Below are 19,953 nucleotides of genomic sequence, written 5' to 3' on the forward strand. Positions count from 1 at the left end.
ATGTTTGTGTTTGCAAGCATATGCACACAAATGCTTGCAAACACAGGCTGCAAACACATTCACACAGGTGCTTGCACATGTGTGTAATTGCAATACAGGCTTGCAATACAGGCATGCATTTGCATGTGCTTGCAACTGCTTGCATGTGCTTGCAACCATTTGTACACGCTTTCAATGCATGCATGTGTTTGCACAGTTGCACGCTTGCACATGCAACACATGCATGCTTGTAACACATGCACGTGCATTCTTGCAGACTTGCAACACGTGCATGCCCATGCTTGCACAGTTGCACACTCTTGCAACACGTGCATGCTTGCACGCTTGCACACTTGCAACATGCACGTGCATGCTCACATACGCTTGCACCACGCGCATGTCTGCACATTTGCACACTCCTCCACCGCATGCACATGCACGGTGCACACACGCGTGTGGCCGCACCCCCTCGTGCCCCCAGCCCCCCGCAGTGTGCAGCCGCAGGCCCCCAATTAGCGGCTGCCCCCTAATTGCGGCCGTGCCCCCCCGGCCCCCGGGCGTTAACTCTGAAGCCTACCGAGGGCGGCCGGGGGGGCGTGGCCCGGCGGCGATGACGCAGGCAGCGGTGGGCGGGGCCAGCCGGGGATTGGCCGCCGCCGCCTCATTATGCTAATGCCCCGCGCCCGGCCGGGGCCGGCCGGCTGACGTCACCGGGCGGAGGGGAGGGGGGGGGGGAACGAGCGCGGCCGGGCCGAGCCGAGCGGCGCCGAGCGGTTCCGAGCGGTTCCGAACGGTTCCGAGCGGTGCCGAGCGGCGCCGAGCGGGGCGGGCGGGGCGGGGCGCGGCGCGGAGCGGCCATGGCCGCGGCGGGCAGCGGCGTGGCGGCGGCGGCGGCGGCGGCGGAGGCGGGGGCGGGCCCGGGCCCGGCGGGGGCGGCGTTCAGCACCGCGAACAGCGGCCGGGTGAACGGGCTGAGCCACCCGGCCGGCGCCATCGCCATGAAGGACCACGACGCCATCAAGCTCTTCGTGGGGCAGATCCCGCGCAACCTGGAGGAGAGCGACCTCAAGCCGCTCTTCGAGGAGTTCGGCCGCATCTACGAGCTCACCGTGCTCAAGGACCGCTTCACCGGCATGCACAAAGGTACGGGCGGCCTCTCCGGTGGGGACGTCGTGAGGTGGGGGGCGCCCCCGAGGTGGGGCTCCTCAGGTGGGGCGTCGTGAGGTGAAGTTATCCCCGGGGGGGAGGCAGCCCTGAGGGGGGTACCGTGAGGTGGAGGCAGCCCTGAGGTATCGGGCTTGGTGAGATGGGACGCCGTGAGGTGGAGGCAGCCCTGATTTGAGGTATTCCTGAGGTGGAGGCAGCCCTGAGGGGGGTACCGTGAGGTGGAGGCTCCCCCGGGTGAGGTAGGGCTCCGTGGGACACCATGAGGTGAAGTTATCCCCGATCTGGAGGTAGCCCTGAGGTGGGGTGTCGTGAGGTGAAGTTGCCCCTGAGGTGGAGGCAGCCCTGAGGTAAACACACCAGGAGGTGCATAGGCGCCCCACAGATGGAGGTACCCCAGAGATGGGGCACCATGAGGTTCGGGTACCCCTATAGAAGGACACCCCTGAGCTGGAGGCACCCATCTGAAGCAGAGAAACCCCTGCCACGGGGACAGCCGCCCAAGCAGGAGGCACCCACCTATGTCTGGGGTGTTCCCGCCTGCCTTGGGAGCGCCCACGGGCTGTGCTGGGCACTGCCTGGGCTGGGGACACCCAGCTGGGTGCACCGCACCGGAGTGGGACCACGGAGCTCTGGGTGTCACCGGGATGGGACCTCATGCTCCTCGGCAAGCTGTCACCGCGCTCCTGGGCTGTGGGCAGCGCCCGCCTCACCGCGAGATATTGGGAAGCCGAAACTTGGCGCTAGCGGATGCCGGCGTATCGGTACCCCTTCGGCCTGGGACGACTCCTGGACTCCTTCATTCCCAGCACCAAGGCCTCCCAAATGCCTCCGACGCTGAATTTGTGCCCTAAGGCAAGGGAATTGCACGGTGCTGGCCCCAACGGCACTTTGTCCAGCACAGGTTTTGACCACCATGGCCCAGGAACACAATGTTATTGTGGATGCTCCTCTAATTCAAACGCTGTCCTTGCTCCTGGAGAGCCTCTGAGGGGAAACGTGGCTGCCGCTGCTGCCCTTCCAACTTCTCCTGGGCACCGTCCACATCATTGCCTGCAGAAGGGAAAAAAAAAGGAAAACAGAGCAGAGAGGAGGAAGCCAGCTTGATTACAAATGGCAAACACTGGAAACGCAGGCGGCTGGGAAGGCAGAGGCACACGCAGCTCGGGGCTGAAGCGAGCCACTGCATCGACCTCCGTTTTCCACCCAATATTTAACCAAAGGGGCTCTGTCTTTGCCCCCACACGGGCTGATGTGCCCAGGACCCCAGGGTGGCTGAAGGACCCCATCCCTTGGCGCCCCCCGCCCCGCTGCCACGCTCCCTCTCCTCCGAGGCACGCTGATTGTACTTATTAAGAGTTATTAATACTTAATCAGCTGGCGGATTTAATTGTGCCAATATTAAAAATGCATCAATGTCAATTTTATTCATTAAATATTTACTTTGTTGAAGGGAAACTGTTTTGCTGCTGTTTTAATATCACTTTCAGAAGCTTATGGATGTGACCTCGGCAAATACGGGGAGCCCTCGGATAGGGAGCGGCGCGGCGGCACGGGGACCCGGGACGCTCCCGTGGGGACAGAAGAGAGCCGGCCCCGGCCCTGCCGCGCGAGCCGTGGGGTGAGCGAGCGCTCGGCAGCGTGAGTCAGCGTGGGAAAACCTCGCCCCGGGCGCATTTCTGATTCCCGAAGCGCCGCGACGTGATGCTGGAGGAGCCGGAGCGCCTTGGCGGCGCGATGCCATCCGCAGCGGGGAGGATGCTCCGGGGTGCGCGGCAGCGACTCTTGGAAATCTGCTTCCCGGAGGACTTTGGCTGCGGCTTTCCCCAGGGCTCCCCGGTGCTGTGCTTGGGGCCGGAGAGCTGCTGGCCTCACTGTGCGCCCTCACCTTCCTCCTGCTGCTCCCTCGTCTCTTTTGCATTAACATCTCCCTCTCTGCTTTGGGGCTGAGCTCAGGGCTGGCGGTTTTGCTCACGTGCACGTGGTCCCAGGATGGGTGTCCGGGTGCTGATGCGCCCCAGAGCCACGTTAGCCACCGGGTGCTGGAATTTGGGGTGCTCAGGGCGTTGTGATGGGTGCCAGGCCAGACGCTAACCCTGCCTCCCCGTCTCTGCAGGCTGTGCCTTTCTCACCTACTGCGCCCGCGACTCGGCCCTGAAGGCTCAGAGTGCCCTGCACGAGCAGAAGACGCTGCCAGGGGTAAGTGACAGCCGGGAATCGGGGCGAGATTTGGGGGCTGGCACCGCATCGACCTCCCCTGCCCATCTGCGGTGCTGTGGGTGCTGTGCTGGGCACATGCAGTGTGCACGGGCATCACTTTAGCTCAGGGGATGCTCTGCACGGGGGAGCTGTGGCCTCAGCTGTGCCTTGTGTCACCGCGTCACCACTGTGACGAGTTCCGAGCACTCAGCCTAGTGCTTGGGGACGATGCCAGCGTGGCCAGGGGACTGGGGATGGCACCAACTCCATCGGCGCTGGGTGCGTGCTCAAACACAGCCCAATTAAACGCAGGCTCGTCGCATTTTAACACATCCCCCTCCGCGGGGGTGGGTTTGTCACCCCTGGGTGACGCACCGGGGCTCCAGGGCGCAGCGGGGTCCCGGCACGGGGCGCAGGAGCCGCTCCAGCGGCCGCAAACCCAGGCATTGATTTTCTCCCCGCCTGCGTGCCGCTGCGCCTTCTGCGGGCTCCGACCTCCCGAGCTTTAACAAAGTGAAAATAAATATTTAATTATTCTCCTAAATCAAAATCGATAGGGCAGCCGCTTGGCGGGGGAGAGCCGCCAGGCCCGTAAATACAAACGCCGTGCGCGGGGGGGGGGAGGGGGGGGGGAGCCCTTTTGTTACGGGGCCGGGGGGCACCGTCCCCATCCTGTGTCCCCCCCCCCATGTCCCTGCTGCCATCGGTAGGCTCCCGAGTGAACAGCGCTCGGCGCCGCCCCCGCGGGGAGCTGCGGGACGGAGCCGCCCCCCGCGCCCCGCACCCGTCCCTGGAGCCCCGCTCCTCGCCGCGGGGGCGCGCCTCTGCGGGTGCGCGCCGCTCGCCCCCTGGCGCGGCGAGGGGGGCGTGGCCTCGGAGAAGCCCCGCCCACCTCCCCCCCACCCCCCCCCAATCTCCCGGCTCGGCTCGGCCCGGCTCGGTCCGGCTCGGCCCCGCCCCCGCCCCGCCTCCCGCGCGCGCCGCTGCGCGAACCGAGCCGAGCCGAGCCGAGCCGGGCCGGACCCCGCCGAGCCGCCGCGGGTGGAGCCGGGCCGGGCCGGCCCGAAACGAGCCCAACCCAACCCAACCCAACCCAACCCAACCCAACCGGGCCGAGCCGGGCCGGGCCGGGCCATGCAGCTGCCGCAGGTGCCGGCGCCGGGCCCGCGGCCGCCCGTGCTGTGGGTGCCCGCCGGCTCCAAGATCCTCTGCATCGAGGTAGGGCCCCCCCGCCTTTGTCCGCCACCACGGCCCCGCCCGGCTGCGGGGGGGCAGCGCGTGTGTGTGTGCGTGTGTGTGTGTGTGTGTGTGTGTGCAATGGGGGCACGCAGGGCTCAGTGGGCGTGCAGGTGGGTGTCTGTGCGCAGGGGCCGTGGGTGCGCGGGCGGTGCAGCTCGCACACCCCCAGGGGCGTGTGGCCGCCCGCACGTGCGCGTGGGGCCGGCGTGCGGCTGCACGTGGGCGTGCGGTTGCGCCGAGGGCGTGCGAGGACGGGCGGCCGTGGGGCTGCGCGGGCGCAAGCGTGCAGGGCGCTGCACGGAGGCGTGCTGGCACGGGCAGGCAGCGGGCTGCGGGCACGGCACGCGTGCAAGCGTGGGTGTGCGGCCGTGGGCACCACAGACGCGTGTGGGAGCAAAGAGCGAGCCCCGGGGGTACCAAAAAACCCTTTCTGGTTTTCTCCCCGGAGCAACGTAGCCCCGGGGGAGGTTGGCGGGTCCCCGCGGCCCGGCGTTCCCAAACATCAGCCGCTCCCGGAGGACCGCTGCGGGTTCATAAGCGGCGGGCGGGGACGGGAGGCACATCGAAACGGCGCTCTGCGGCTCCGAAATGTTATTCTAAATCACACGCACTGGGTTCATTATGTTGAGTGTATCACGGCAGGAATGGGAAACATCTTCCATCAAAGGCCACCGTGCTGCTGAACGCAACCGGCAGCGCCTCCCCCCCGCCCCAAAAAATGGGGTCCCTCCTCCCGGCTGTGACAGCAGGACGCAGGGACCCCGTGTCCATCGGTCCCCTCCCCGAGCATCCCTGCCTCTGCGCTGACATCTCCTCCCCGCGTTTCCCGGGAGACGAGGCGGTTGCCGTGGAAACCGCCCTCCTCTTCTTCCCGAGCCTTCCTCCTCCTCCTCATCGAGCCTTCCTCCTCCTCATCGTCACCTGGGGGCCAGCGCTGCCCCCACCCAGCTCTGGGGGTGCCCCCGCGGTGGTGGCAGTGGCGTTTTGGGGCACCTCCTTGTACGGGTGGCTGCCTCCTGCGGGTGCCCAGCCTGCTGCGTGTGCCCGTCTTTACACGCCCGTTGCACGCACGTCCTCGCATGCTGCCGTCGTGCGCCCAGGCCGTGCAGTACGTTCCTGGCACACCCGTGGCGTGTTGCACGCGTGACGCCCCCCCCGTGCATGCTGGGTGCACGCGTGTCGGCCTGCCGTTGCCGTGACGACCCTATCAAGCACATGGCACAGCAGCGCGGGGGATGCACGCTTGTTGCCGTGGAAACTGCCGTAATTGTAGCGCTTTTTCGGAAAAAAAAAGGGGGGAAGAGGAGGGGGGAGAGAGGTGGGAAGGAGAAATGGCCCCGTGCAGCGAGGCACGGCTGTGGGGATGCTCGCACTGTCCCCGCGTCCTGGTGCACACACACGTCACGCCCATGGGTGCGGGGACAACACGGCGCCTGGCACACGTCACGCCCGTGCACATCCCCAGTGCCACCAGGCAGCAGGGGGCACCTGCTGCCCCCAAAGTGCAGCCAGCCCCACAGGGCTGGGGCTGGAGCCTCTGCTCTGTCCCCGTTCCGTGCCCTCGTCCCATGCCCCCACATCCTGCCCTTCCCCACGGAAGGTGTCACCGGGGGCTGTGGCACCGCCGCCAACCGCCTGCTCCCGGTTGTGTGTTGCAGATGAACCGCCCCATCCAGGTGAAGCCGGCGGACAGCGAGGGACGAGGAGGTAGGTGCACCCCTGAGCTGCCTAAAAGGGCGTGGGGCTGCCCGATGGATGCCCTGAGCACGCGGCTCGGCAACGTTTAAAGGCAGAGGGCTGAGACCTGGCACTTCTCATGATGCTGTCGGGTCCTAGAGGCCCTCAGGGACCGCAGCGACGCAGGGACCCTCAGGGTGCTGGCGTGACAGCCAGCTGCACCCTGTCCCTCTGCCCGGGGTGGACATCTGCGTGTCCACAGCGCGCCGCAGTTCTTCGGCACAACGCAGCTGCTCCGAGCGCGTCCCGGAGGGACACAGCAAATAAATTACCCACTTACCGAGCGTAATTGGTGAGGGATTAAAAATCGATGGGTGAGCTCGGGTGCCCAGCTCCGGCCCCCTCGCCCAGGAGGCGACGCTCGGCCGCGTTCGCGGGGAGATGGTTTATGTTTAACCAGACAATGCGTGAGCCCTATTCCCTTAACTAATTTTCCCGGTACCTTAACGGGCGGTGCATTAATCGTCTCCTGCCGTTATTTATTTATTTCCCCGGCAACGCTCTGACAGGGCACCTTATTTTCTTTGTCAAATGCCATTAGCGCGCGGCGGGACCGTGCGGCCGCGCAAGACAGATGCTGGTAATAATCATGAAATTCTCATTATTTACTCTCCCTTCTCTCCTGTTTGGGTTATTGATGTCCCCCGGGCACGGCCAGGGACTGCGGGTTATTCTGATAGTCAATCATACGAATACAATTGCTGGGGTTTTGTGGGCTTTGTTCCCCAGCCACATCCCTACACATCCCGTGGTACGGGACAGCATCTGCACCGTGGGAGCAGGGTCCCAGTCCTCAGCTCCACTTCACCCCTAAGAAATCCCCCTGCAGGAGAGGGCTCCCACCCCGTGCATTTTGTAGGATGGGGAGGAGGAGGAACCCTGCATCTCCACCGCCAGGTTTTGCGCTGGTGCTGCTGGCCTCCCTCCCTCCCCAGCCTCTTGTTCCTCCACGACCGTTTGCAAACCTGGCACAGGGGAGGGAACGGCGCGTGGCATCCCCCTCTCCGACGGGCTCTGCTTTGCTTTTAGAAGACAGGAAGCTCTTCGTGGGCATGCTGGGGAAGCAGCAGAGCGAGGACGATGTCCGGCGCCTCTTTGAGCCCTTCGGCCAGATCGAGGAGTGCACCATCCTCCGCGGGCCCGACGGAGCCAGCAAAGGTGGGAAGCAGGGAGCCGGGGGATGGGAGCTGCCAGCCGGGCAGCCCCCACAACCCCCAACTCTCCCGTGCCCCCACTCTGCCCGCAGGTTGTGCCTTTGTGAAGTACGGCAGCCACGCCGAGGCACAGGCTGCCATCAACAGCCTGCACGGCAGCCAAACCATGCCGGTAAGCACCGGGTGCACCCCGCGGCCCTCATCCTACCCCCTGTGCTGTCTCCATAATCCAATCACCGGCTAATTTGATCTGTCTAATTGGATCAAAATCTCAGTTTGTTGTCCACATCACCCTGAGGTTCATCCTTGCCGCGCGCTGGGGGTGGGTGCGTGGGGCTAATTCCCTCGCTCCAGGAGAAAGGTGTGATTTAATTAACACCGAAGGTCAAAGCTGTGAGCGAGGGGGAAAGGAAAACAGCGGTCAGGGAGCAGCCGCCGGGAGGAAAGACGGCTGTAATTAAACCTCGCATCGATCACTGCTTGCTGCTGCCAACCAGGCGGCATCCCAGGGCTGCAGGGCGAGGACGCTGCAGCTGCCGGGAACCAGCGGGCCGACCCCTGAGCAGGGTGACATTTTGGGGTCACGCCGGGACGGTGGCCCCGCCGTCAGCCCCATCTCGCCCTCGCCCTAGGGCGCCTCGTCCAGCCTGGTGGTGAAGTTTGCGGACACGGACAAGGAGAGGACCCTGCGGCGGATGCATCAGATGGCAGGGCAGCTGGGCATCTTCAACCCCATGACCATCCAGTTCGGCGCCTACGGGGCCTACACGCAGGCGGTAGGAGGTGGCATGGGGTTAGCACGGGAGGGGACGCGTCTTTTTTTTCGGGGCACGTGCTGGGAATGCTAACTTACCCTCCCTTGCCTCTTTCTTCCTCTGCACCTCGCTCACTTTTCCCTCTTTCCTCCCTCTGTTTCTCCTTCCCCCTTCAGATCATGCAGCAGCAGGCGGCCCTGATGGCGGCGGCGCAGGGGACCTGCCTGAACCCCATGGCTGCCATCGCTGCCGCCCAGATGCAGCAAATGGCCGCCTTCAACGTCAGCGGGCTGGTGGCCGCCCCCCTCACCCCTTCTTCAGGTACAGCCCCCGGCTTCACCCCTCCACCCACCTCCTCGGTGGCCTCAGCAGGGGGGGGATGCCAACACTAACGCCCTCCCTCCTGCCCGTGGGGCCGCAGGTACGAGCACCCCTCCCGGCATCAGCACGGCGCCCGTGCCCAGCATCGCCACGCCGATCGGGGTGAATGGCTTCAGCCCGCTGCCGCCACAGACCAACGGGCAGCCCACCTCTGAGACCATCTACACCAACGGCATCCACCCCTACCCAGGTGCCGGTCTCGCGCCGCCCCGCGCAGCGTTGGGGGGGTGCTGGGGGCGCGTGCTGGGAGCTGGTCATCCTCGGCTTTCCCTCGCTTACTCTCTTCCTTCTCCCTTCTTTTCTCTTCCCAGCTCAAAGCCCCACAGTGGCAGATCCCCTCCAGCAAGCCTACGCGGGCATGCAGCACTATGCAGGTCTCAAACCTCGCTTGCACGTCTCCCTCTCTCCCCGCTCTGCTCCGTGCCGGTTCCTGGAGGGGGGCCGTGAGCGCCGCGGGGGGGTTGAAGCCGGGCAGCGCGGCCCCACGCGTCCCGGGCACGGGTTAGGGCAGTAACACAGCGAGAGAAGGGTGTCAGCGTGCTGTGGGAGTACTCTGAGCCCGGCAGTTGGTATTTAATTAGGAGCACCAGTTGTAGTTTCCAGCTTTGCAATAGAAGACAAAGTTTCTGACCCCTGGTTATTATTTTGGCCAACCAAAAGTTGATAAAAGCCTCTTTCCACCACCTTAAGGCCGGGTTACTGGTGCCCCCAGCATCCCTACTGGGAGAGCCATTCGCGCAGGCCAGGGCCGTGCTGGCAGAGTCAGGCTGCACTGCAGGGGGAGCCAGCACCCCAGAAAGGCTTTGGCAGCCCAATTGCGCCCTCCCACGGTGCCACGTCCCACCCCGGTGCCACAAGGGAGGAACGGGACCTCAGCAAGCAGCCACCACCTGAGCGGTGACCACGGCTCCTCTGCGCCACCAAACCCCGCGTGCTGGGGTCAGCGAGGGTGGCGGCTGGGGACATCCCTCCAGGGGCCAGTCCCCATCCCTTTTTGGGGTCTCAGCACCGTGTTTCTCTGTTCCAGCAGCATATCCCACCGCCTACGCGCCCATCAGCCAAGCCTTCCCCCAGCAAGCGCCCATCATCCCGCAGCAGCAGCGAGAAGGTAAGGGGGGCACCCCGCCGCGGGGCCGGCTGCTCTGCCGCTCCCGGTGGCCCCCGCCTCGTGGCTGACGTGTGGCCCTGTCCTTTGTGTGTCACCCAGGTCCCGAAGGCTGTAACCTGTTTATTTATCACCTGCCCCAGGAGTTCGGGGACGCGGAGCTCACGCAGATGTTCTTGCCTTTCGGCAATGTCATCTCTGCCAAAGTCTTTGTGGACCGTGCCACCAACCAGAGTAAATGCTTTGGTAAGTCGCTGTCTGGGGCTCTCCCCGGTGGCCGGGCAGCACCGATGGGTGACCAAACCCAAAGCAGCGTGGTGGCTGTCACCCCAGGGCTGAAGGACCACGCCGTGCCAGGACAGAAGGACATAACCTCCTGCTGCCACTAATTAGGATGTCACTGCATCACCTTAGTGTCTCCAGACCTCATCACCCCAGCGTACCCCAGTGTCCCCACAGACCCTGTCAACCCCATGCCCTGTGGATCCTCTCACCCCAGTGTCCCCACAGGCCCCGCCACCTCAATGTCCTCACAAACCTCGGTGTCCCCAGAGGTGTCATCACCCGACGCGAGTCCATTCCTGGGCTTTGTGAGCCCGTCTGGGGGAGCATGGGTTCCACAATGAAGTTGGGCTGTGACCCTGTTGCAGTCGAGCAGCGAGGTGTGTTGCTGATGGTGACAAACTGTCCCCCCCTCTGTCGCCCCGTCCCTCGCCCCCAGGTTTCGTCAGTTTTGACAATCCGACTAGCGCTCAGGCAGCCATTCAGGCCATGAACGGCTTCCAGATCGGCATGAAGAGGCTAAAAGTCCAGCTAAAGCGGCCGAAAGATGCCAACAGACCCTACTGACCCCTGCCCACCCTGGCCCTATGGAGAGGTAAGGTGGGGACCTGGGGGTGTCACCTACAGCACCGCTGTTTTTAGCCCGATTTGCTCAAAAAATGCCTGTGCTGGGCTCTCTGCTCCCAGAAGACTGTGTGGGGCTGGGCGCTTGAGATAAAGAGTGTCCTTTTTTGATAAAATCCCAGTGATGTGGGATTCGTGCTTCAGCTGGGCACTGCCGGGATGGGCTGGATCCTGCCCAGCAGCCGTGGGTCGTTCACGGAGCCTTCGGTGTCTTGCAGGTTGGGCGTCCCGCGGTGTCTGACGACTTTCCCCTTCCCCAAGTGCAGTATCCAAACCCGTAACTCTCTTTCTTTGCAACATGTCCCGGAGGAGGAGGAATAGGAGGAGGAGGTGATGGTGGAAAAAAAACGCGAAGAAGAGAGCCATTCTGGTCGTAGCTTTTCTTTTCCTTTTTGATTTTTTTTTTTTTTTGATCCAAATGGTCTTGTTTGTTTCTTAACGGGATTGAGAGAGCGAGGAAGGCAGGAAGGAGAGCGACGCGGCAGTGGTAGCGGGGCTGAGATTCGCTGCTGGCCGCTTGCTGGGACTCGCCAAATCCCTCGCTGGGAGAGAGGACCAAGGCCCGGGCGGCCGGGATGTGAGCTACCTTTTTAAAGCACTCATTTGCTGCTACAAATTTCCCAGGAGGAACGAGGAACAGAGGCTCCAAACGGACTTTAAACCAAAGGCAGCGGGAAGGGACCAGCCTTGGGCGCTTCACCTGGAGGATGCTTGTTTGGAAAGAGAAATCATGATTGGTTTTTCCACGTCTGGCTGGGAAAAAGAGGGAAAAAAAAAAGGATAAAAGGATGTTGGACTTATAGAAGATATATATAAATAAGTATATATATATATATCCCATGGAGCAGGGTGGCGGGACACGCACTTCCCCCTGCTTGTCACTGGCACAGGGACATAGGATTACTTGTTTCAGAGTCATATCATTCCTTAGAGTTTAGGGACCAAAGGACTATTGCTTTTTTAAATATATATATAAATAAATTAATTTAAAAAAAAAAACACACAAAAAAAAAAACAGGAAGAAGAAGAAAAAAAAAAGATTTAAGAAAAACCTCGGGCGCAAGAGCTGCGAGCGGCGCCAAGAGGAGCTTAAGGGCTCAGTCTGGGGGGGCTGATTTGCGGCTGAGCGCCGGGGAGGGGGGGATGTAGAGGGGTTTTTGGGGGGCTGCGGCGGCCCCAGCAGCCAAATCTGGTCAAAAGAGCCCCTCGGTCGCCTGCGGGAGACGGCGAAGCGATTTGGTTCTTTGGCCCTTTTGTGTTTTTTTTTTTTTTCTGTTTGTTTTTCAGCCAAAAAAAAAAAAAAAAAGAAAAATGTGAGGTTTCGGCAGAAATGAAGCGAAGCAAAATAAAATTATTTTGTCAAAATCTTCACCTTGGTTTGTTCTTTGGAGCAATCACTGCATGCTGGCGTCCTGCTGCGAGCTGGGACAGCGCTGGCGCGGCCGCACTTCTTCCCCGGAGAAGGAAATGGGACGGGACCCGATATGCACCAGCAGCCTCTCATTTTGGGGTTTTCCTTTGCTTTTTTTTTTTTTTTTTTTTTTTTTCTGGAAATTGACATTTCCTGAAGGTATTTGCCTCCACAAGCTGGAGAAGTGGGTGCGAGCAGCATCTCTGGGGCAGGAGCAGGCCCCCAGCACTGCTTGCCCGCGGTGTCAGCGTTGTTTCGAAGCAATGGGGACCTTTCGCAGGGCATTGGCGCGTCCCCTTGGGTGTTCCCTCGCTGCCACACCGGGAGACTTCAGTAAACGTGGGAAAGTGGCTTTATTCATTTTATTTTTAAGGGAAAAAAAAGCCCACAAACCTAAGCAAAAAACGATGGCATGGTCTCAGCCGCTGTGCAGCGGGGAAGGGCAGTTTGGGTTTTTTATTTATTTCGGGTTAACCCCAGGACCACGGTTAACCGCGGCGCGAAGCTACATCCCCGTCCCTTCCCCACAGCCCCTGCCCACCAGGGTGTTCAAAGAATTTTACTACGCCACGACAGATTTCTTTTCTCTTTTTTTTTTTTTTTTTTTTGTCTGTTTTTTGTTTTTGCATGTTTTTTTTGGTTGTTTTTTTCTTTTTTGCTTCAGTTTCTCGACTTCGGTAAAAATGCCGTCGCTGTAAACACGAGGAGGGACGGCCACCACCGGGCACGCGCCGTGCCCCACGCTGGCTCGGGGACGATGTGGGGACAAGAGGACCGCTCAACCCGCTCGCCACGCGCTCGCCACTTCACGTCTATGTACAGGGAGGTGCCGCCGGTGCCCCCGCTTCTGCCCTGCCTGGAGCCGCGCGCGTCGCCCGGCCAGCGCAAAATCCACTCGCCCGTCCTCGGCCAAGGGCCCTCGCTCAGCGCCCGGGAGCGCCGCGGCGGGTCCCTGCCGCTCAGCTTGTGTACACCTGAGTCCCGATCACACGCATGATCTCCTTCTGGATTTTGGGGTCCTGAGTATTGATATTGGCGTCTCCCACTTGGCCGTCTTCGTACCTGGAGGGGTAGAGGGGGTGAGAATGGCCCACAGGGGCTGGGCACGGGCATATGAGAGGTGGCAGGACTCACACAAAGAAGAAGCGGGTGCAGACGTGGTCTGAGACGGGGCAGACCCAGATGTTGCCGTGCTTCTGCAGGTCCTTGGAGGTGATGACTGCCAAGGGAAGGAAGGGGCTGTCAGGAGGGGGACGGGTGGTGAACGGGCACCGGGACATTGCGCTGAGGACCCCAGGCCCCCCGTGGTGCCCAGCCGGGGAGGTGGGTGCTGCCCGTCCCCCCGCCACCCCGCGCGGCCCCGCACCTTCGCAAAGCGCGATGCAGTTCAGGTTGCGGCTCTGGAGGAAGCGGGACTGGATGGAGCGGGTCTGCGGGGAGAGCACACGGCATCACCTCCCGTCCTGCTCCGGTCCCCGACACCCCCCCAGCCCCATCCCTCCTGTCCCTGACCCCCACCGCCGCGTCCCCCACCGTGTCACCTGGGGGATGGTGTTCATCCGGTTGTACCTCTGCACCAGCTCATCCTTCGAAGGCATCCGGTGCTGCCCTTTCCCCATCCCTGCAGAAAGCGACACGGCGCCGTCACTCCCCGCCCGCAGGGCACCCCAGGGGGATGCTGTGGCCAGCGGGCCGGAGCTCCCCAGGGTGACGTGGGGACAGCGGCGAGGACACATGCCACAGACACCCGCGGGGACGGCCATGCAGGATGCTCCCGGCCCACAGCTGAACCCTGGGAACCCACACGGGGGGAGCAGCGGCTTTTGGAGCTGGCAAAAGGAAGAAGTGGCCATTGTGACACCTTAAATTTATCTTTTTGAGCCTGGAAAATGCTGGTTTATTTGTATTTTTTTCTGCAGTGACCAAGAGGGCGCATCGGAAAGCCCCGGGTTGGCAGGGAGAGGCTGGTGCGGGTGGGATGGATGTGGGATGTGGCCAGGAGGCCTCGGCACCCTGTTCCCACACGGCTCCTCCAGCCGGCACGGCACCGAGCGGCCCCGGGCCCATGCAGGGGGTGGGGTGGGAGCGCAGGCGGGATGGAGCGGCGCAGGCAGCCTCTTACCTGAGTATCCAAAGGAAATACTGGAGATGGGGCTCAGATAGATGCCCTTGCCATAGGCTGCTCCATGCAGCTTGCAGGAAAACACTGGGGTGAGCGACACGGGGCCCACAGCAGCCTGGGCACGGGGCACGAGCCATGGCGGCGGCGAGCAGCGTCCCTGGGGCTGCCCACATCCCTCCCTGCCCTCCCGCCCTGATTTGGGGCCGGCGGCGGCCAGCGGTACCTGCAGTTTGGTGTAGGACGCGTTGACCAGCCCGTTGCGGAGGATGGAGTGCCAGTTCTCAATGTGAGAGCCGCTGCAAGAGCCAGCACCGTGTCAGCCCCGGCCCCACAGCGCCCAGCCCCGCGGTGCCCCATGGGGGTCCCAGCAGCCCCCCGCCGCCACCCAGTAGCTCACTGGAAAGCAAAGGTGCTGCCGTAGAGCTTCTTGGCGGTGCGGAAACGGGCTTCCTTGGCCGGGGGGCTGCTCAGCAGGAGGAACTGGTGTGAGGTGTGCATGAACTTCAGCTGCTACCAGCGGAACAGGAAGAGCAAAGGCAGCGCCGGCGGGGAGAGAGGACAGACAGACAGACAGACACAGATCATGCACGGCAGTCCCCAACCCCACGCCCACCCCAGCCCAGTGAGACTGCCCGGAGCCTGGCCGGAGGCCTTGGACATGGCACAAGGGCCAGGAGCCATCGGAGCTCACCCATCGCTGCCCGCAGCATCTCGTGGCTCTTGTCCTGTATCCCACCTCCCGCATCCCAAATCCTCCATCCTCCATCCCACAGCCTGCATCCAATGCCCCATATTCTAGGCACACGTCCCGTAGCAACATCCTACATCCCATATCATGCATCCCACCACCTGCACCTTACAGCCCACACCCTACGTCCTGCATCCCATGCCTGTGCAGCTCTATCCCCATCCTAGCTGGGCCACTTACCCTGCTGAGAGGCAGCTTGACGATGTGGGACCTGTTGCTGGAGATTATCCTTGGGAAAAGGAGGAGAAGAAAGAGGTCAGACAGGGTGGATTGACCCAGGATGTGAGTCCCACACTGCTCCTGAGCCTTGGGTGCTGCCTGGTGGGTGGTCACAAACCCCAGGAGAAAGCAACCACGATGGAGCAAGGGGCCTGAGCCCTGTCCCCTGCAGCACCCTCGGCCTTACCATTGCAGGAGGGGATGTGCCAGGGGGTCCAGCTTGTCCATCTGCTTCTTGATCTCCAGATAGGAGCCCTGGCAGAGGCACGGTGGAGGTGAGAGCCCCTGTCACCCACCCACCCACTTGTGAAGGGCACCAAAATGCCAGCCAATGGAGATGACCAATGGGAAGAATCTCACACAGGGCCAAAATGTTGGGCTGGGGCCACACCGCATACCTGGGTCATCTCCCGGATGGACATCACGCTGTCCAGGGCCTTCTGCAGCCGCTCGTAGTTCTTCTTCTGCACATGGGGCAGCAGAGGGGCGGCAGTCAGAGGGGTTCTCCAGCCGTGGCACTGGGGAGCGCTGCCCCACTGCTGCCCTGCTGCTTACCTTGGGGTTGAAGGCGAGTGTTTTGGGGTCGTTGGGGTCCACCACAGAGGGATAAGGCTCGAAGATGATGCTTTTGCGAGGAGACTCCAGCGCAGCGCGGCACATGGCCACCAGCAGGTCCACCACCTGGGCACGGAGATGGTCAAGGGGCACAGGAACGGGGTGAGGGCAGCACCCCAAGGAGACGTCGCGGTGGTCATCCCAGAGATGCCACCCTTGTACCATGCACCCACCACACCCCTGGTCCCCGTACCTCAGCACCTGTGGCCACGTCCTCCGCCGCGCCAGACATCACGCCCAGGGTGTAGAAGGAGAAGACACACAGCTCCCGGGTGCACACGGCCGGCTGTGGAGGGGACAGGCAGCACGTGTGGCATCGGTGACAGCGACATGGGGTGACATTTGTGCCCGCCCGGCTGCTGCCACCACCACACCTTGAGCATGGAGCCGTTCTGGAAGACGTGCTGCTCGTCGCACACCACGCAGTACTCGTTGAGCGTCGGGATGCGCTGCTCCGCATACTTCATGATCTGCAGGGCAGGATGTGGCAGTCAGCCCCGTGGTGGCAGCGGTGGCCCGGCCACTTGGGTCCCTTGCGCCTGGGAGATGTTTGGGACCACTACGAGGGACCACAGCAGGAGCCAGCCTCTGCTTTGGAAACCCCAGCAGGATATGGGGCAGTGGGGAAGATGCTCTGGTAGCGGGATGTGGACAAGTGTGACCAGGGACAGAGGGGACAATGCTCTGGGTGCTGGGCCAGGTCCCAGCGGGACGCAGGGCGCTCACCTGGACGAGGAAGCCGTACTCCAGTGTGGGGATACTCTTGCAGTGGCCACCAACCTGTGACAGAGCCCAAGCAGTGCCAGCTGTGTTACCCTTTCCCCACACGCCCCCTGCCGCATCAGGAGCCCCTGAAGGCCCTGGGTGCCCCCAGCACCCTCCTGGGGGCACACGGCCGCACTGGGGATGTGCCACCTGCCCTGATGCCATGCGGCTGGGGGTAGGGAAAGGGGAGGGAGAGCAAAGCAAGCCCCGAGCCGGGGTTGGCACCCACCAGGATGTTGAAGGGGGCGACACCTGCCTGGGTGCTGGGGGTGTAGCCGAAAACCTCCCCCTTGGGGTTCTTCACCGTGCAGGACACGGAGCGGTTCATCAGGCGGTTGACGCGCACCTCGGGCGCGCCCAGCTTGCCCTTCAGCACCGAGTCTGGGATGACGGGGAAGCTGGGCGACCTGCGGGCACACGACCAGGGGGCTGCTTGTCACAATCACCCTCCCCAGATGGCGGTTTTCCTCCCAGCTCCTCCTTCCCCATAAATCTGGCACCCAATCTATGCCTTTCTGCAGGTTTTTGGGAGCTCCCACTCTCCTTGGCAGCATCCAAAGTGCAAATGGGGAAACTGAGGCATGGTGACAGAGGAGCGAGGGTCCCCGGTGAAGATGACGGAGCCTGGGACCCTGGGGACACAGCTGGAACCTTACTTGGGGATGGGGGAGAAGATGCTGAGGCCCGCTCGAAACTTCTTGATGGTGCCACTCGTCTTGAACCAACTGTGCCGCTTCTCCTGCTGGGTCTTCAGGAAGTCGTTGCTGAGGTGTTTCCATTGCTGGGATGTGAACATGCCCAGGATCCTGCCAGAGAGGTGGCATGGGTGCCCCAGCAGGGTGCCAGCACCCAAGGGTGCTTTGGCCAAGCTGGGTGCCCCCCTGCTCCCCAGCTCCTCGTCACCAGAACCCAGTGACAATCCCATCCTGGAGCTGTAGGGCGGGCAAGCAGACGTGACATGATGGGGACAGGGGCACCCGGATGGTTTTGAGGCAGAACACTCCCAAGCCACCTCCCCACCACCCCGGGTCCCTGCAGTATTTCAGCTCTTACTTCTTCAGCTGCAGACCCAGCCCGAAGCCCTCCTTGTTGGATGGCTGGAAGACCTCGATGGACGGTTCTGCCGAGAGCGAGCCACTCGTCACCCAGCGCCCATCCCACAGGCACGTGGGGACACCCCAACCGCCCATCCCCACTCACCGGGGCCATCGAGGTACTGGGAGAGGGAGAAGCGCAGGCGCAGGACGATGGGCTCCGTCCGAAGCACCTTCCACGCTGTCGCCACCTCCTCCTGCCGAAGGACAGCCATGGGGACCCCAGCTGGATCCAGGGCACCCAGGGGACACCCCACCGGCATCCCACCACGGGGACACCCCCCGTGCCATGGGGACTCACATCGAGGAAGCTGATGTTCACGTGGAGGTCGATGTCCACGTCGTCGATGGTCCCATACTCCCTGCAACAACACGAGGTGAGGGGATGGGGTGAGGCTGGCGTGCCCCCTGTGCCACAGCGGGTGGCCTTGTGGGCATCGTGACGGGCACACGTGGCTCCCTGCGTCCCAGGGTGGCATGAGGAGAGTGCGGGGGACCTGGGGATGCCACGAGTGGGTGACAAGGAGTTGTCACAGCCAGTGGCCCTGGGGATGTCACGGTGCACACACACCCACCTGACGGACACGGCATTCTCGCTGTAGATCTCCTTCACGGCCTCGATGTCGGTGTCCAGCTGCGGGTGGCGGTACAGGTCGGCGGCGCAGGTCCCCTGTGGCACAGCACCCATGGCATCATCAAACATGGAGCCCCCGGGCCCCCATAAAGGGGACAGAGGCACCCACAGCCCCCCAAGTGCCCAGTGGAACCCGTCCCCAGCAGTGGCTTTACCTGCACCCCGTAGAGGAACTCCTCGGACTCATTGTCCCCGTCGGAGTCATCGTCCGTCCAGTACTGGCCCTTGAGGTCCTGGGGAGAGCAGATTGGGGGGCAGAGAGTTAGGGGGGGAGAGGATTTGGGGAAGAGGGGTTGGGGAGCAGATTGGGGGGTTGGAAAGGGAAGTTGGGATGGGTTTGGGGGCAGGCTGAGGGAGCAGGTTTTGGGGGGCAGATTTTGGGGAGAGGTTTGGGGTTGCAGGTTGAGGATGCTGAAGGTTTGGGGGGAGAGCCTGGGCGGGAAGCCTATAGGTAGGTTAGGGGCCAGGTTTAGGGGTGCAGGTTTCAAGGGGCAGATGGGGGAGCTGGGTTGGGGGGCAGATGTGGGGGAGGCAGATTAGGGGGAGAAAGCTCAGGGGGTAGGTTTGGGGGTGCAGATTGAGGGATAAAGATTTGGGAAGGTGTAGGTTTGGGGGGCAGATTGGGAGGTGCAAGTTTGGGGATTCAGGTCCAGGTAACAGGCATGGGGAAGGTTTGGGGTATAGGCGGGGGAAGCAGTTTGGGGGTGCAAGTTTGGGGGTACAGGTTTGAGGTGTAGGCAGGAAAAGCAGTTTGGGGGTGCAGGCTTGGTGGGTGCATGATGAAGAGCACAGGTTTTAGGTTTGTGGGACTGATTTGGGGGGCAGGTTTGTGGGTGCAGGTTTCCAGTGCAGGCAGGAGGGTGCAGGTTTGGGGGACAAGTTTGGGGGTGCAGGTATGCAGGGCAGGTTTGGGGGTGGTGGTTTGGGGTGCAGGCAGCAGGGTGCAGGTTTGGATGAGAGATTTGGGGATGCAGGTTTAGGGGCTGCGTTTGGGGGCAGCTTTAGGGCTCAGGTTTTGGGGCACAGGCAGGGGGGGACCCGCACATCACCACCCAGGGACCCCGCAGCTGATGCGGGGGGGGCTGCACTTCACCCCTCCCTCCCTCATCGGGGGGCTCCCGCCCCACAGGAGCCGTTTGCGGGGGACACGAGGGGACACAAAGGGAGACGGAGGGGACACGGGGGGGACCCAAACCCCACGCTCGCCGCCGTCCCCCCCCTCAGCGCTGCCACCGCCATCCCCCTGCCGGCCTGTGCGGTGAGGCCTGGTCCCGCCACCACCGCCAGGCCCCAAATGATGGCGGGAGTGGGGAGGATGCCGTCCCCTTGTCCCCCTGTCCCCTCGTCCCCGTCCCTCGGCCGTCCCCTCACCATCTCAGCGCTGGCCACGGCCTGCCCCCGGCCCTGCCGCCTCCATGCTGCCGGGCGGGCGGGCGGCCATCGGGCCTTGACGTCAGGGCCCCGGCGCCTCCGTCTCCCAGCAACGCCGCCCGGGAGGTGACGTCACCGCAGGGACCCCGGCACCGAACCCCAAAATGTCCCCAAAATGTCCCCAGGGACACCCCGAGTGTGTGTGTGTGTGGTTCCTCACGGCCCCACATTGCATCCCCACTGCAGCCCTCAGTGTCCCCAGTGTCCCCAGCACAAGGTCCCAGTGCAGAATATCCCCGTGGTGTCCCCAGTGTCCCCATAGTGTCCCCAGTGTCCCCATGGTGTCCCCACAGTC

General features: G+C 62.8%; 2 protein-coding genes across 8 annotated transcripts; one reads left to right on the forward strand and one right to left on the reverse strand.

Annotated features, from left to right (window-relative positions):
- Positions 1 to 836: 836 nt before the first annotated feature.
- CELF6 (CUGBP Elav-like family member 6) lies at positions 837 to 11,600 on the forward strand (the record flags this gene model as incomplete). Of its 5 annotated transcripts, none has more annotated exons than XM_082769483.1 (13): positions 837 to 1,122; positions 3,260 to 3,342; positions 6,240 to 6,288; positions 7,348 to 7,476; positions 7,565 to 7,644; positions 8,105 to 8,248; positions 8,404 to 8,548; positions 8,649 to 8,798; positions 8,920 to 8,982; positions 9,636 to 9,716; positions 9,816 to 9,959; positions 10,435 to 10,590; positions 10,838 to 11,600. In XM_082769483.1, the coding sequence occupies 12 exons, from the start codon at positions 837 to 839 to the stop codon at positions 10,560 to 10,562; spliced, it is 1,482 nt and encodes a 493-aa protein (XP_082625609.1). In that variant the 3' UTR covers positions 10,563 to 10,590; positions 10,838 to 11,600. The 5 variants fall into 5 exon arrangements, with proteins under 5 accessions (XP_082625609.1, XP_082625610.1, XP_082625611.1 ...); XM_082769484.1 differs by having other exon boundaries at positions 970 to 1,122; positions 9,639 to 9,716; XM_082769486.1 differs by lacking the exon at positions 837 to 1,122 and adding an exon at positions 2,778 to 2,911.
- Positions 11,601 to 12,419: 819 nt separating this feature from the next.
- PARP6 (poly(ADP-ribose) polymerase family member 6) lies at positions 12,420 to 19,650 on the reverse strand. 3 transcript variants are annotated; one of them, XM_082769001.1, is made up of 22 exons: positions 19,599 to 19,650; positions 18,383 to 18,460; positions 18,169 to 18,263; positions 17,895 to 17,955; positions 17,700 to 17,790; positions 17,553 to 17,619; positions 17,156 to 17,305; positions 16,729 to 16,906; positions 16,461 to 16,514; positions 16,109 to 16,204; positions 15,928 to 16,020; positions 15,675 to 15,800; positions 15,518 to 15,583; positions 15,307 to 15,374; positions 15,081 to 15,129; positions 14,550 to 14,659; positions 14,376 to 14,448; positions 14,153 to 14,222; positions 13,572 to 13,651; positions 13,397 to 13,460; positions 13,165 to 13,249; positions 12,420 to 13,092 (listed from the first exon to the last, which is right to left on the reverse strand). In XM_082769001.1, the coding sequence occupies exons 1-22, from the start codon at positions 19,599 to 19,601 to the stop codon at positions 12,990 to 12,992; spliced, it is 1,860 nt and encodes a 619-aa protein (XP_082625127.1). In that variant the 5' UTR covers positions 19,602 to 19,650; the 3' UTR covers positions 12,420 to 12,989. The 3 variants fall into 3 exon arrangements, 2 of the variants coding, with proteins under 2 accessions (XP_082625127.1, XP_082625126.1); XM_082769000.1 differs by having other exon boundaries at positions 14,550 to 14,662; XR_014318250.1 differs by lacking the exons at positions 12,420 to 13,092; positions 14,153 to 14,222 and having other exon boundaries at positions 13,177 to 13,249; positions 14,550 to 14,662.
- Positions 19,651 to 19,953: the final 303 nt, after the last annotated feature.

This window comes from Aythya marila (genome assembly GCF_965140915.1).
Source record: "Aythya marila genome assembly, chromosome: 11".
Lineage (NCBI taxonomy): Eukaryota > Metazoa > Chordata > Aves > Anseriformes > Anatidae > Aythya > Aythya marila.

Coding starts and splice junctions, on each gene's coding strand:
- PARP6 (XM_082769000.1), bottom strand. Junction 15,584..15,674: donor CACTCGCCTTCAACCCCAAG/GTAAGCAGCAGG, acceptor CCCCATGTGCAG/AAGAAGAACTACGAGCGGCT. Junction 15,375..15,517: donor CCATCCGGGAGATGACCCAG/GTATGCGGTGTG, acceptor TGCCTCTGCCAG/GGCTCCTATCTGGAGATCAA.